The sequence below is a fragment of the Numida meleagris genome, chromosome 5, assembly GCF_002078875.1.
Source record: "Numida meleagris isolate 19003 breed g44 Domestic line chromosome 5, NumMel1.0, whole genome shotgun sequence".
In the NCBI taxonomy this organism is placed as follows: domain Eukaryota; kingdom Metazoa; phylum Chordata; class Aves; order Galliformes; family Numididae; genus Numida; species Numida meleagris.
The window spans coordinates 15690951-15706877 of record NC_034413.1 but is presented as its reverse complement, the minus strand read 5'-3'; the positions used below and the strand labels follow the sequence as shown (position 1 = coordinate 15706877).

General features: G+C 43.5%; 1 protein-coding gene across 2 annotated transcripts in view; it reads left to right on the top strand.

Annotated features, from left to right (window-relative positions):
* The window catches only part of TBC1D12 (TBC1 domain family member 12), a gene marked incomplete at its 5' end in the record, with an annotated part of 37215 nt that continues 21288 nt past the window's right edge, over positions 1–15927 (top strand). For both annotated transcript variants that reach the window (XM_021397675.1, XM_021397674.1), the window contains 2 exon segments: positions 1–456; positions 13364–13487. In XM_021397675.1, the coding sequence (XP_021253350.1) occupies positions 68–456; positions 13364–13487 (513 nt within the window).

Here is a 15927-nt window from a genome sequence, read left to right as displayed (position 1 = left end):
GGGCGGGCGGCGCTGCCCCGAGAAGGCCGCCAACGGGGCCGCCTGCGCCGTGGGGCCCCGCGGGAGGATGACCAACGGGGACGCCGGCTTCCTGCTGCCGGGCGGGCCGCCGCCTCGGGAGGAGGAGGAGGAGGAAGCGAAGCTGCATAACGGGGGCTTCCTCCTCTGCCCGCCCGGCCCGGGGGGCGGCACCGCCGCGGGCACGGCGTTGGAGGAGCCGCTGCGGAGCTGCTGCCTGCGGGGCGAGGCGGGAGGCAGCCCCCCGAGCGGCCCCGCCGCTCCGCCCGCCTTCACGGACGTGAGCCTGAACTCTCGCAACACGTACGAAGTGAGCCGCCGCCGCAGCGCCCCGGAGCATCTGCCCCCCGCCCCGGAGCCGCCGCAGGAGCCGGCCGAGAGGGCCCGGCGGGCGGGCATCGCCGGTGCCGGGAGCAGCTTGGCCGAGTTCTTCAGCAGGTACGGCCGGGAGGGCCGCCCCGGACCGCCTCTGGTCCCTGGGCCGCGGCTCAGCCCCGCACGGGCTGCGTGCGGGGTGCCGCGGTAAAGGTGCTGTCACCGCTACGGAGCCGGTGCGCTTACATTGGAGTGTGCTGCGTGCACCAGGGCGCTGTGCTGCCTGGGTGAACCCAGTGGTGCTGATGATTAAATTGATGGAGAGTAAGGCGAAACTGTCCCTGTCACAGCTCTTCATCGTGCCGTGCAGGAGATGCGTCCTGTCCGTGATAATTTACGGTGTGCTCTGTTTGACTTGTCCTTAGAAGGTGGGAGTTAACGTTTCCCGGTTTCTCTTTTGCTCTCCCAAACCCTGTGGCTTCAGTTGTTGTGTGATAGTTGCTCTGATAGCACAGAGGGTTGTCAGAAGAGAGAATGAGATTAAATGTACTGACTGAAAAGAGTTGATGTGGAAGAGCAGTGATTATCAAGGCATGATCCCAGGCAGAAACGGGCCACTTTTGCCTGCCATCACAAAAGGGAAGAGGTGGGATCCGGACTGAGCGAAGTGGTGTGATCACAGCTGCCTCTGTTGTGCCGAGCATGGACTGTGAGTTGGTCCCCTGTTCCCACTGCTTCCTGTGGGCATTCTTCCCCTCCATCCCCTTTTTTCTCACTTTCTGTGCACTGCAGTGTGTTGCATTCCCTTTGCCTCCTTGCTGCTTTTTGCTCCAGAGCAATGGCTTAATGAGCTTCTGGAGAACTTTGGCTCCTAGAAAAGGCAGGACTCAGCGTGCCATGGAAGCTGTTGTCAGCAGACAGGGACACTTGCAGTTTTCAGTGTAATATCTGGAAAAATTTAATTGCATCTATTGTGGCAGAAGCCAGAGTGGTGACACTGCAGTGAAGGATGGGTTTGCAGGGAACTGTTTCATAGTCTCTTGCTGGCCCAGCTGGCTGTGCCGAGTGAGTAGTGCTGGCCTCAGGGACTGCCTCCAGCTCTGTGTATATGTTGGAGAAAGTGCTGTACTTGTGACTTGCCCAGACGTGATCAGCTCTATGAGATTCATTAATGAAGTCCAGTTCTAGATTTTTTCTTAGTAGTTTTTTTTAAAAGCCCAGGCTTCTCGTACTTGATACTTAGGTGTAGAGTAACATGAGTTTGTGTTCTCAATTGCTTAGAGAAGTGGTAGTAAAACTTTATTTTCATAACTTCTGGAGGCAGTCAGTTCTTCTTACCTGCTTCTGATATTTTAAAAGCCTGGACTTCTTATTTTCTTAAAGTGCTCATGTTTGTTTGAAACCACTGGTTGCCATTGTGAATGGGTTTTTCTCTGGTTCTTCACAAAGAACTTTGCCTTGACTCTCAACTGCAGTTGTTGGAAATCACCCTGCCATTGAATGGTCACCTCTTGTGAACCCTCCCCACAGGTGATTGCTGAATGTTTAAATCGGCACGGAGCCATAAATGGTGTTGTTCTCCTGAACTTTAGATTGTACTGTGTGGCAGTGTCCTATGAGAAGTCTTTGTTAAGAGGGCAGCTCGCTTCTGCTTTGTCAGGACACACACATTTTTCTCAACACTGGAGAAAATGTATGGGCTGTGCTAAATGCAGGTGTGTCTTGTGTAGGACGCCTCATGCTTGTAATGCTCTTTGTCTAGTTTACAAGCTGTCTGAAATTCAATAGCTCCTATTTTTTCCCAATAGCTGTAATTATATGGCCCTTTCTTTTAAAAGATGGGCCTTTCTTGCTGCTATTTGGTAAGGAACTGTGGGAAAGCAAGGAGGAAGTCTGTGTGAAAGCTCCATGTTGTAACTGCCTGACCAGATGAACTCCCCCGCCATGGCAGATCTGGGTTAGGAGGCCGCTCTCTCCAGCTGCTTATTTCCATCTGCTTAGCTATCAGCCTGGCCTGCTGCGCAGCTCGCTGAAATGATCGGCGTTTGGTCTTTGTGTCGCTGAACGGGAGGAGAAGCTGCCGAGGGGAGGCAGGGGGAAGTGAGCAGCTGTGCACAGAGCTCCTTGCATGGTTCTGCTGCAGGGAGAGTGCCTGTGCCCTCCAGGTGGAGGGAAACTTTCCCATTATCTCAGAATAATTGTTACTGACAGGGCTGGCGGATATTTTTCAGTAAGCATGGGGTGTAGTATTTCATCGTGGGATCTTATCTTGTATCTATGCCAAATTACTAATCCTATCAAGCGAATGCAAACAGCTTTTTAATGCAAAATTGCAGTTTTTGCTGTCTTTTTATTCTGCATGTGAAGTGGGATGCCTCTCAAGTGAGGTGTACGGAGCAGGGTGCAGTGGCAAGGCCCCTCATCTCTGCTGTGCTGCTACTATGGTTGGGTGGCTTCTGGAGAGTCATCTCTTGCTGCTTTGTACTCCTGCTTGGAGTTCATAGCACAGCTGTGTACAGGCACCATTCTGAGCTCTGTGGTCTTGCATTGCAGCTTACAATTGCAACGTTTTCTTCTTAGGTTATTCAGCTGCTTTTGGGTGGCCCCAGTGGCTTACTGAGTACAGAATAGTTCAGTGAGCAGGGATGTTAAGTGGACAGTAGAATTAAGGCAGGGATAATTACCATGGCCGCAGGTCCTGCACCTCTTTTAAAGGTGATTTTACTTCATTTTTCACATGTATGTGCTAGGCGTTTTCTCAACTCGTGCAGCCATTGTTCCTTCCTGAACTGCACGTTTACCTGATAAATGTAGGTACCTGGTAGCTGACAGAGTTCCTGATTGCTTTCTGATCCCTGGGTTCAAAGCTTAATGTTGACAACAGCAGTGGTATATCTGCTGTTGTTGTGAAGCACCATTTTCCCAAATGTTTGTTTTCCAGAATTAATCTAACAAGCTTTTCTTTTCCTGATAAGATCACAAAGAACTCAAATTGTAATTACGACTGCTGGTAGGTCTCTAGAATTTGCTGCGAGCAGCAGTTCCACGGGATTGCAAAAGCATGTATGGTGTTGGCGTACATATGCTTATAGAAACTGCCATTAGTCTCATCCTTCCTTCCTCGCTCAGAACTGCTGCATTTACTCCCCAGCAGTCTTGAAAAATCTTTACTCTTGGGGATGGTAAGAAGCTGAATGGAGTTCGTGTATGTAGGAACAAAGAATGGAGAAATTGCTCAAGCCCACGTTTTGTCCCTTTTTGTAAACACAGTTCTATGATTCATTCAGTAGGTAGTTCTTCCCAAGCTGCTAATCTTCTTGCTTGGGAAAATGTCCTTGACAGAGACTGTAGAGGCTGCAAAACGGTTCGCTTCTCTGAGCAGTGCTGCTTGTGTACTGCAGAGCTGTAGCTTACTTTCAGTTTGTTGTGAAGTAGCACTTGCAGCTCTTTGAACTATCAGGCACACCTCATGTACAATTGCATCTTGTGAACGTTTAATACAGAATTGATAGTTCTATTTGTATGCAGAGCTTTTCTGGTTCATAAATGGCTACGGATTTCCAGGGGAAGAGCTGCACGTCTGTTTTGTGGGGCTTGGGTCAAAAAATTGAGTGGAGTGTGAACTGTCCTTGCTGCCGCAGATCTTCTGACCCTTCTGTCTGTGTAAAGATCAAGGAACTGATGGATGGAGTTTTGCAGGGATTAGATAATATTCATGTATTTCCTTTACCTTCTTTCTTGTTGACATCCTGAAAGACTTGTGTTTTCTTTTTCTGTACAGACCTGGGGGGTAGGGAGGAGAGAGAATGGGAATGGGGGGTTACAGAGCTTCTAATAGTCAAGGAAATACAATGGCAATGTTTGAGAAAGAGAAATGGAGGGAGAAAGGTTCAGGGACTAAAACAGAGATTGCCCACAGAAATTGTGCAGGTGCTGTTCACCTTTCTGTTTCTGTCAGATCTAGTCTTTCATTTGTCGTAGTTGTTACTGTTTTGTAACTGAAGTGACCAAGCAGATGCTTACAACTGATGAGAATTACAGCTGCCTGGATGAAGTGAGAATGAGCACCTGGACCCAAATCTTAAAAGAATCATTGTCACTTCAACCTCCATTTTCCCTGAGTTAGAGACATATTTAATTTCTTAGAAAAAGTGTTCATATTATCATAATGGAAACTTTTCCGTGTTTTCTTCAAACACTGTTCATTAAGAACAACTTATTTTGTGAAATTGTGTTGACACGGTGGCCAGTGTCATTTGAATGACAGATATTGGCAACTTAAGTAAATGCAGTCTCCAGAGTAAGACAATCAGTTGTAAACATTGCAGCTCCAAACACTGCTAATAACTGCACACATAGAAAACTTTACCAGAATTGTATGTTTTTCTTACTGGATGCGTAAAGGCTCTCCACAAGTGTCCTGCTGTAGCGAAGTTACCTAAATGACAGCAGCTTTGTTCTTGTGAGTGAACTAATTCCGAGCCGCTTAAGAAAACCTCTCTGAGAAAACCATGCTCTCCAGGTCTGAGAGTTGAAAATAGCTGTTAGACAAAGTATCACTCCTAGGCCTCCTGTTGTATAGTTTTGAAAGGGTATTTTGTTTCTGAAAAACAGGATCAATGAGTGTTTCACCACGAGTGTGTGGATGTTGTACACCTAGCGCTGCAGCTAGGATGTGTGCTGAGTAGCAAGTCAAAGTTGATGTTCAAGTGCGCAAGTGGAAGACTCATACTGGCTTACCTCTAGGAAAGTATAAGGTTGCTGTATTGCTACAACTTCTGTCTGCAGTGTGTCATATTTTCCTAAAAAGGTAGCTAAATAGATTGCACTTCTAAGACCTTGATGCTGTAGGTATAATCTTTGTTAGTTTAAACTACCCAGAATATTATTAGCAGTTTCTCTCCTCTCTTGGTAGACAGTGTAATACTTTGTGTTAGTACAGGTGTTTGCACTGGGAGTCTCATCACGATAACAGGATTTTTCCTGGAGTCAGTTTTCTGCTTCTACTAACTGTTCAATTATTCATTAGGATATTTGTCTCAATTGCTTAAGACTAAAAAAGGAATCTAATGTTGTAGGTCACATTTTGTTTGCATGGATGAAGAAGATGTTATCCTTCCCTTCAGTTTCTTGGGACTGCTGAGATGTTTATGATACAAAGCCCATCTTTTTTTTTGTTTGTTTTTGTACATCTCTTTCTGGTGTTTGCTCTTCAGCTGGGAAGAGACAGTTTTTTCTTTTTTGGGTGGCAGGCAGTGCTTTAAGCTTCCTTGGAGTCTTGATGGCGCTGTGCTTCTCAGCCTCTTTGTTATTGCTTCCTAAGGAAGTGAAACTCCTTGATGCTGCAGCCTGGTAGCCAGGTTTGTCACACTTCTCTCAGACATATAGGACTCGAATATAAAGATCCTGCAGGTTTTTGAGTGAAGGCTTGGTGGAAGGAAAAAGCCTGCTGCTGGTTGCCACTGCATTGGCAGCAGCTGTGCAGAGCACAGTGCTTTTTGTCTGGCACTGGTGTAGCAGCATGTGAGCAGTGGGTACGTGTTCTGTGGGTGAACTTCTGACTTCAGTGAGGGGAAAACTCATACCTTCAGTCTGAAAATAACACCTATAGCCTGTGGGAGGAAGCTCTTGGCAATTTTTCACCCTCCATCAAGGTGTTCCTATGTTAAGAAGTCACATTCAGTTTCTGTTTTGTATTGGAAATCATTATTTAATGCACTTTCAAGTAAGTGAAAGTGTCTCCCCTGTACAGGTCGCATTATTAAATCTACCTCAGTAGCTCTGATCTAAACAAACCTCCTGAAGGCCAGCCAGGGGAACAGGCGAATGAAGTGATTGGTTTCTTTTCTCCTTTACTTGTGCTCCAGACAGAGATCCACAGAGAGTATTGAAACATCTGCATAGGCTTTGTGCTTCTGCTGGAGTCACAGGAAACCAGGCTTTCTGCTGCTGCCTCCTCTGTCACCTGGGACTGGTTTGTACTGAGTAAGACATGATGGAAGAAAGGTGGCCAGCGTACCGAGCTCTTGATGCCACTCCTCTGCTTTCTGCAGCGGGGAAGCTCAGCCTTGGCCAGGTCTCAGCCTCAGCAAAGCTCAGTTATCTCTGTGCTGCTTCAGTTCCTAATGCAGCCATCTGTGTAAGATCTTGTCTGTGCTGCTGCTGGGCACTAATAAGGATGTTTGCATGCTGGATGCCAGAATCCCTTAACAGATAAATAAGCCATCAGCTTCTGAAGGTGTTTGGGTGGTTTGTAGCTGTGAATGGGAAGCGGAGCAGATTTCAGAGCACAAAGTATCCCTGGCTTGCTCTAAGGTTTAGGTTTTGCACAGGTGTCTTGCTGCTCCTCCTGTTCTGTAGGCAGCTGAGGGGCAGCCTGGGGAGTATCTTGCTCACTTTGTAAAGCAGTTATCAGGTGACACTGAAAGGAATCACTCGTGCATATTAGTATAAGTATAACAGATTAAAAAAAAAAACGTATTCCTGCATTCTGTAATATTTATATAATTATTACTAGAACAGTGATGTTAAATATATTGTGAATCGCTAACCACACTAGAATACTTGGTATATTTATTGACAACAAATCACAACAGTATGTTGCGGCACTAATTGCACAGTCCAGTAAGTGACAGGCACTCTCTGGGATCTGAGAGGAAGACTGCTGGCTGAGGCTGAAGCAGGCTGCTGGGAGCAGTAAGCACCACGAGCTCAGGGGCAGTCCTTGACATAATGCTGCTATACGCTGAACTTGGATCACAGATCTGTAGGCTGTGTCAGAGGCTGGAGATGTCTCACTTTTGTCATGAAAATGTGTCTTGGATGGAGTGTTTGGACTTCAGTATAGTGACTGTCTTGATGATAGAGCCGCTGACTTCGCCTTAATGAAAATGAGTCATGATGAGAACAGTTTTAGGTAGTTTTGCTTCATTCGGTTATACTTGGAGATGTCTTGATGATTGGATGTAAGAATTTCTGTTGTCAGAAAACACAGGGAATGCCTCTTCCCTGTTGCTGGTACCTATCTTATCATCCTTTGTGAGCTGCTGGAGGTCATTCAGCTAGGGACTGACAAATATGATTGGCTTTGTTGGAGGAGTGGAATGGGATGAATTGACTTGTAAGGTATGGGCTGTGGGAATGGATGCAGCAAAGGCATGTAGGACATCATTGGTGCAAGGAAGAGAAGGGGCTTCCCCTTCACAGAGCTGGAGCAGTTGGGTGAGTGGGGAAAGGGCTCTTACTCTTCCAATGCTGTTTTGTTGAGGGCATGTTGCTGGTTAACCAGCTGTGGCTTGGCAGGAGTATGTTTTCTTGTCGTTCAAGAAATAGCTATAGGTGCTCAACTGCGTGGTAAAAGTTCCCCACGTGTTGCAGCTCTGTGATCTAGGATTTTGGGTTAGACTGCATGGGCAAGTGACGATTATTGTTACAAAAGATTAACCATGGAATTTGTCAGGTATAATGTCCAAAGAGCTGCTAAGCTGCCTGATTAAATACAAAGGTGACAGAGGAGCTTGGCACACAGCTCTGTTTTGCTAGCTCACTCAGAAATAATTGTGAGGCTGCACTAATTGTCTTCCTTTACTCTTTTAGTACTTGGGCATCCTGAAATTCACCTTCTGCTACCTGTGTTTCTGACTATGTGAGCCAGTTTATAAAGCTGACCTATGCAACACCTCTTTGTTAGAAGCATAATTCAGGCTTTTAAAACACTGTTTGCCAGTGAGCGTTCTGGACAGGGTGTTCTGCAGTATTGCTAAACACTGCCAACTCATAAAACTTCTGAAATGTTCATGTGTCTGTAGTAAAACTTTTTGCCACCAGAGTTGGTAAATCCGCTTTGGGACTGGTGTCAGCCAGGAGGAACCTGAGTGGTACAGCTGAGCAAATTCAGGCCCTTCAGTGCAGCTCTGTGACAATTTGTTTGTCTGGGTGTCCTCAGCAAGCGGTCAGAAACCTCCTCCTTCCCTGCCCCTCAGTCATTCATAGATACTCCTTGGCAATTTATGATATTTCAGATATATGTAATTGTAGCTGAGGCTTTAGATGCTATTTCTGTTGATATCACTAATCTACGTTTCATTAACAAAGTGAAAACCACAACAAATTGTAAGCTTGGTCCTGCCAGGGATGCATATTCTCTTGGTTAGCATTTTTTTTTTTTTAAATGTAATACATACAAGACTGTCAGTTTTTACAGATGCAAACACAGAAGTTCCTTTGTAGATGGTGGTTTGGGGAACTTTGAGTAGTCTTGGTGTGGAGAGCAAGGAGAGCTTAGTGTTGCTGAAAGCTGCTAAAATTAGCAATGTGCTGCAATAGGTCTGTGTTTGGAGGTACTAACATGTACCTCCTTGTAGTGAGGTGGTGGAGGATGTGACTTGTAGAATTAGTTGGGTTCCCTCTCCTCCGGTATAGGGCAGAGCTTATGTACTTGTGTTTGGAACAATTGTATGCATATATTGAACCAAAAGAGACTGATGTTATTAGAACTAAAAATGTAGAGCGTATAATAAATGCTAAATTTATTACTGTATTGCTTTGTTCTAAATCTCCATGTCAAGAATTGTAATGAAGTGGTAAAACACTTGCATGTTAACTGATTGCTGAATCTAAATGCGAAGTTAGGTGGAAATACAAGAGTAAAGGATGAGTTGAAAAGCAGATTTGTAGAATGGGGAGAATTTGCTTTTAATTTTTTTTGCCCGTGGCGTTTTCCAGCCATAATCAATAACGTGAGAAAACACTTCTGACCATGGGAAAGTGAGCAAATAGCTGCTGGATACTAGTGTGCAACTGAAGTCTAAAATAGGGGTGAGCAGTTACATGTGCCCTGAGCTAAGACATTGTGCACACTGTTGAGCACGTGGCAGACTTTTTTTTGGACACTTCATAAATTTGTACGAATTGTGTACTACATGTAAACAGTTCAAACTAGCAATGGAATCCTACTCTGGTGTGCAGGCTTTGTCAGTGACTGACCAGAAGGTTTCGTTTCTTTTTAATGATACATTATTTATGCTGAGAGTTGAGTTACGCTTGTTTCTGTATGTAAATTATTGAGAAGTCTTCTTTAAAGCATAGCAGAGGTAATTGCTTATAGTCAAGCAATGCTTTTATGCTACTACTTCCAAATGGTTGCACGCAAAACCTTAGCAGAACAACCAAGACTTGAGTGTGAAGAAAAGTTGTGAACTTAACCAGGTTTTGTGTCCTACATATGGTAAAAACCTGCCAATGTGAATGTAGTAATTCCTGTTATTCTCTGTTATAGCTGTGGAGGAATTTGGGATTGTAGTCTTGCAGGGGTCTTCAGAGCTTGTGCACTGTTCTGAAAGTATGCTTTTCAAAATGAGTAGTTTTGACTTAATGCTATGTCAGTGAAAATGCGTCTCTAGCAATCCTGGGATATACCTCTTCTAACTCTTCAGTCGCACAGCTATCCAGATAAGCATTACCAACTACACCTAAGTTGCTCCCTGAAGAACTTCTTTCAGCTAATTCAGATGTCATAGGCCTATTTTGTACGCATACAGAGCTTATTTAAAAATGAACCGCAAATGAAGAAAGAACAGCCTGTGTGCACAAGCAGAACTGCGTTCTTTGTGGAGATGCAAAATCAATTTCATCGTAATATGTATTCAGTATTTTAATGGGTTTGACTTGTTACTTCAGATTCCTTTTATTCATCTGGGGATTTTATTGGAGTTTCTAGGTTTTAACATACTCTTGTTATTGCAGGCTAATGTCACTTTCCAGTGTTGTTTAACTCAATTTTTTGTCATTTTTAGCTAGAATTGGAGAAAAAAACAAACAAACAAACCAAAACCAAGCAAACAAAAAATGAAAGCAAACAGTCAAAAGCCGAAACACAAACAACACAACACCACCCCCTGAGCTCTTTGTACTCCTGCAGGGTGCTTGTTTGCAGCATTATTTCCATGCTGGATTCCCCTCCTGAGCCTTCATGATTCCGTGACAAAACGTTATGTGGGAGGGAGGGAGGAAGCCCACGATGACGGATGTGGTGCTGTTTCTTTCCTGTTGGTGTCTTGCTACACTGGATTTAATGCTAGAAACTTGTCTTATGCAGCATCTAATATCAGGTATTAGGATGTTCATTAAAAAGGAAAATATAATCAGCTCTCACTTCCTTTGTTGGTTCTTGTCACTTTCAAATCTTGTTTTCTCAGTGTTTCCCTGGGTGGGGTTGCAATGCTTTGATTCTCTGATATGCAATAGGAAGTAGAATGATGCCTCAGCTCTCCTCTGATGGAGGAGGCGAAGCCCTGCAGGGACCCCGTGTGCCTTGGCTGACTGATTGCTGTCAGATTGCTCTGCCTTGAGAACATCTGGTTGTAACTGCATCACTAGACTTGCTGGCTAAACAGCTGGGCTGGTTTTCTGGGTAGTCACTTTAGAAGTACTTGAACAATGTGGGGTGAGTTCCACGTGCTAGCACTGTGTTTTAACTTCCTACCTTGCAACTTAGCTGCATTTCACTGTTTTCTTTTTCGTTGTGGCTCCAGCACAGTTGCTATCTCCCGCCTTTCTATACCCAGACTACCCAGCAGCCTCTCTATTCTTGTAGCTCTCAGACTGACCGCATGTAGCTCATGGGCCGCAGGCTGTGGGTTGTGGTTTTAAGGTAGGAGTGGAGGGCTGAATCAGAATCCACGCTTCGGTTCAAACCTAGAGGGCTGAAGGCAGATAAAGGCTTGTCAGTGCTGTTTCTTAGTGCCACTGTTAAGACTGTTGGACTCAAATGGGAGTTGAAAAATAAAATTGATTGCTATCAATAATACAGCACTGTATCTCTACGCCAGCAGAGCTGTTTTTGTGATGAGCTTTCTGGCAGGCTCCTTTGAGTCTCAAAGCTGAGACTGAAAACGCAAGGATGTGCACTGAGAGTGGCCTGAAAAGCAGCTGCAGGTTTTGTTGGGTGCCCAAAGCTGTGAAATGCTGGTAGCTTGTTATTACCTGCATGCCGCAGAGCTGTGGAAAGGGAAGATAAACATCTGATTCCTCTGTAACAGTAGCAAAGTGCCATTCGAGCAGCGTTTAGACTTCACCAGTTTATCTTAGCAACAAAAGTGATTTGGAAAGGAAAAGCAGGGTGGAAGCAAGCAATTTGTGTGCTGTGGGTACCAGGAGGGAACAAGCCTCATGGGGTAAGGAGAGAGCATGCCCCTGGTTGTGTCACTGCAGCTGTTGTGGCTGTGTGATTGTGACAGCCCGTAGTGTAACCTAAACCCCGTTGAGCATAGGTTTCTTGGCATGTGATAGTGATGTTTTTTTTATTCTGTAGCTTTTGGTGGTTTTGTTCCTGTTCTGGTACTTCAGCTGGTGTATGGTTTGAGAGCATGTCTGTGCACTACAATGTGGCTGTACAACTAGAAGGGAGAAAACACTGTAACTGTCACTGGGGTTCTGTAAACTGGAACTTCATTGGGTGAGCCAATGTAATGCCTCCGTCCCTGCTCAACAAGCGTCATCACTCAGTTTTGCCACGTAGGTTTGTCAAGGAGTTTTGAAATTCTCAAATGGATTTTGAGATTCCTTATCAAAATGGTGTTTTCTGGGACTTTTCCTGGGATCTGCAGAGCTCATGAATATTCTAAGCAGCAAATGTAGTGCACTTCCTGTAGCTCAGTGAATGCAATCTGTAAGCTTTCACAGATGCTGTTCATTAAACAGCACTTTTGTAAGGCTTCACTGTTGTCACCAGCACATCAGAAGATGCGATGCTGTTAGCTGCCAAAATAATGTATTAAGAGTGTGCTTCCATCCTGAGTTAAGCAAAGCTTATTTGTAAACCTGCCATTAATTACTCTTGGATTAGAATTCCTGTGTGAGGTTTATTCTGATGAATGATGCAAAGCTTGGTCAGCTTTTTTGCCTTCAGAAGGAACAGAATTTAATGGAATTCTAAATAAAATTGTATATTTTTTCCACTTGTACATTCATGGGAGAGCAAAACAAGCCTTTCCATAGTTCAGTACACCACAGAATGTGTGGAACTAGTTTCTGGAAAGTTTGTTTTAGTGTTAGGGTTACGTGTTTTTAATAAAGTTTCTTAAGAGCCACAAACATGATCCTTTTTTTTATTGGAGATATTAATTAAAGCCTTCAGTGTGTTTACACAGTTTACTTTGAAATCTTCCAGCTTCCTGGTTAATCATAAACCAGCTCTGTTATGGTGCTATCAGAGTTAAATCTTTCAGCTTCCCCAGGGTGGGCAGCAGTGAGGCTGAGCTGCCGGGTAGTGCTGGCAGTGTCCCATAGCGTGTGCAGCACCCGCGCTGTTACAGTGAGTGCAAGGAGACAACAAAGGGGGAAGAGGCAAGCAGCGTAAGTTGGAGAAAGCATATCAGGAAGGATCTTGGACTCAGAACAGAGGACAGGAAGAAAATGGTTCCTACTATGACCACGTGATGGATGACTTTCTACAAAGTAATTCAGCAGCACGGTCATTTGTCTACTTGAGTGTAACTGCATTAGGCACTGGGTATCTGCTAAACTGGAGCTGTGTGCATCTTCCCTGGTTTTCTGGTCCATGTTACAAAAGTTCAAGAAGCTTAACAGAGTTTTGCGGAAAATGTTGGTGAATGAAATAGTTCCTCATTTCTTTTTTAAATTGGTGTGTTGCACAGTGACTTCCAGGTTTTTGCTCTTCAGTTTTCAAATAGCCTGTTAAGCCACAAACGAAACTGTAGAAGCTGCTGCATGCTCCTAACTTACATTTGAGGAAGCATTCGGTATTGCTGAAACAGCTTTGGTTTTGCACAGGGTAGCTTAGGATTTCAAGGTTAAATTGAATGTTAAGTAATTCTGTGTTAGTATCTGAGTGACTGTGATGAAAGCTACTTCAGTCAAGTTGATTACTTTAAAGAGACAGTGAAGGTAGCACGCTGCGTTTGCTGAGCAGTAAATCTCTGCAGTGGCGACTTCAGTTTAAACTGTAAGTAGATAAAAAATATTTATGTGCTCACAAGAAACAAAAATAAAACCTTCCTCTCTTTTTCAGAAACTTTTTCACTAAAAGGACAAAGGAACTCAAACCTGCTGCCCAAAGCGCTCCCGGCTGGAAGTTGTTTGGAAAAGTCCCCCCCAGGGAAAACCTTCCAAAAGACTCCAAAATAATTCAGCAGGTGAGTGCGTGTCACACAGCTGCAGGCGGAAAGCTTGTAAGAATTAATGCGTAGGTACTGCAGCTCTGTTGCTGTTATCTCCGTACTGCTGCTACGTGGCCACAGAGCGCCCTGGGAACACTCTTTGGGGCTTTGTCTAAAGGATGCTAGCTACTGAGAAGGAGGAGTTGGAATTCTGTCTGTTACATTCCTCAGCACATCTCAGTGCTCATAAAACATGCTCAAAAGTGTTTCAGCTGTTTAAATCAAAACATTAACACTCCTACTAATTTTCCATAAAATGTTGCCTCATTTAACGTGTTACAATTTTGTAATGGTAAAGCGATTGCAAAATACTCTGGTCTTCCTTTAAGGCTCAATTCTGAGTTACTTTTGCCTCTTCTGTGCAAGGACCCTAGTTAGGCTTATATATTCTGTTTTTATTCAAGCTAGATAATAATTTAGTAAAATTTGTCCTCTTAAAGCATTCTTGAATAGTCATTTTACAAAACTGATCTTTTTGGGTGTAGCTTGTCTTTCGATAGTCCTTGCTTCTTGCCTGTAAACTTGCTACGTCAGTAACTGGTGACAAATTGTGTAGAATTCTGAAGCATGTCATCTTTCACTTAGCTTTTATAATCTCGCTTGAGCATTTTTTTGTTTCATAATAGTTGCAGCAGTGCAAGTTGAACTTGTTTGGGATTTACTGGGGGTACTACAGAAAAGTAATTCCCATGCCAAGTTTTGTTACTGTGTTGCTTCTACATTTTCGCTCCAAGTGGGTGAATAATAATAAAAACAGCTTGGTCTTTAAAGATGAGGAATTGGTAATGTATCAGTAAAGTTAACAAGCGATGCTGAGGCTGAAAGATTTGTTCACTTAAGAAATATGAATGTCCCTTGTGTTGGTGAAAACAGTAACTGAATCTCTTGAGCTGCTTTTTTCTTTGTCTCTTCTCTTAAATTCAGTATGAGCTGATGTGTTTGGCAGGTGCAAATGGCTGTGAATGAAGCAGTGTTCAGTCGTCTTCTAGAAAGAGCTTCATGGTGAAAGAGGGCTTTTGGGAGCAACTAAAGTGAAAAATGAGAGGTCCTTTTTGAAGGACTTCAATATAATGAGAGTTGTCACGCAATGAAATGTTGGAAAATAAGGAAATGATGAGATTGCTGCGAGTGCTATTTACTCTGAATTAAACTAGGTGCTTTTTTACCACTTTCAAATACACTTTTCTTATGGAAATGCTTTCTTTTTCAGCAGGAGAAGGCAGGTGTGTTTAGTTTGCATGCAGATGAATACTGTTGGCCTTGTGCTGTGAAAATACTGTGCTGAAAATCCAGATGTCTCGTCCATCTTGTGAAATGAACATATGCACAATTACCAATCATCTGCTTCCCATTTTCTAGCAATGATGATGTTTGTTTGACAAATGAGTTAAAGTCTACAGAAATATTTTTCTTATCCTGTTGTCTCTTAGTGACTGTTTTCCTTTTAAACTGTAATTTTAAAATTATTTTTTAACTTCTCCAAAGTGGCAGAAAAGCAGAAATATTGCAACAGTGTATTGTCTTTAAGCATGATTGAGTTGGTCTTGGAGACTAGTCATGTGGCTTGTGTTAGAGTGGTTGCCAGATTAAGATCAGCACTGGATTTATATAATCTTGAGTGTTGTGTCAGTAATGGATAATATTATTAGCTCCTAACGTAGGTAAAGCATGTATGGTCTCTAGATAAACCATCATAGTCTAAAATCCACACTTATGAAAGGGCAGATTCAGATTGGTGGCATATTTGGTACTCTGTTAGATCTACAATATCTGAGAACCTGATTATTAAATTGATAGCCCTAATGCGTCTATATTTAATGTAAATAAAAATTCTCTTCTATATGTGTATAAGATTTATAGTATAGCTCCTTGTGCATATGTCTTTGAAGAAAAGGCAATAGTTTTTCTCAAAAGTATTCAAATTTGTTAATCTGGCCATAGCCTAGGATGAATATAGGCATGCTTTGTTACTGAAGATGAGTGGAAAATAGCATCTGTGCTGTGAGTGGCTGACTGACATCGCCAGATTCAGTTCCTCGCTATTGAGGATGCAACCGAAAGGGATGCAGGCAAGAATGCAGTTACAAGGCCTGTAAAAAGCTGATACAAGCTTAACTTGTCCTGTTCACCACTAATTCTGCTACTTGATAAGTGATGACCCTTGGTAACAAAAACATTTCCATGTTTCCTGGCTGGCGGAAGCTTCCTTTCTTACCTGTTTTGGTGAGGATGACATAGTAAATTCATAACTGCATCTAAATTTGTATTTGTGGCTCTCAGTCTGTCAAAAGACGTGTATATATGCCTTTGCAAAGAAGTCCAGTGGTGATTGCAGTCTTGAATAACTTCCCCAGAAGTCTGGAAACTTAATTTGGGATACTCTTTCAGGCAACAATGTAGCCAGCTCTGCCTCCAG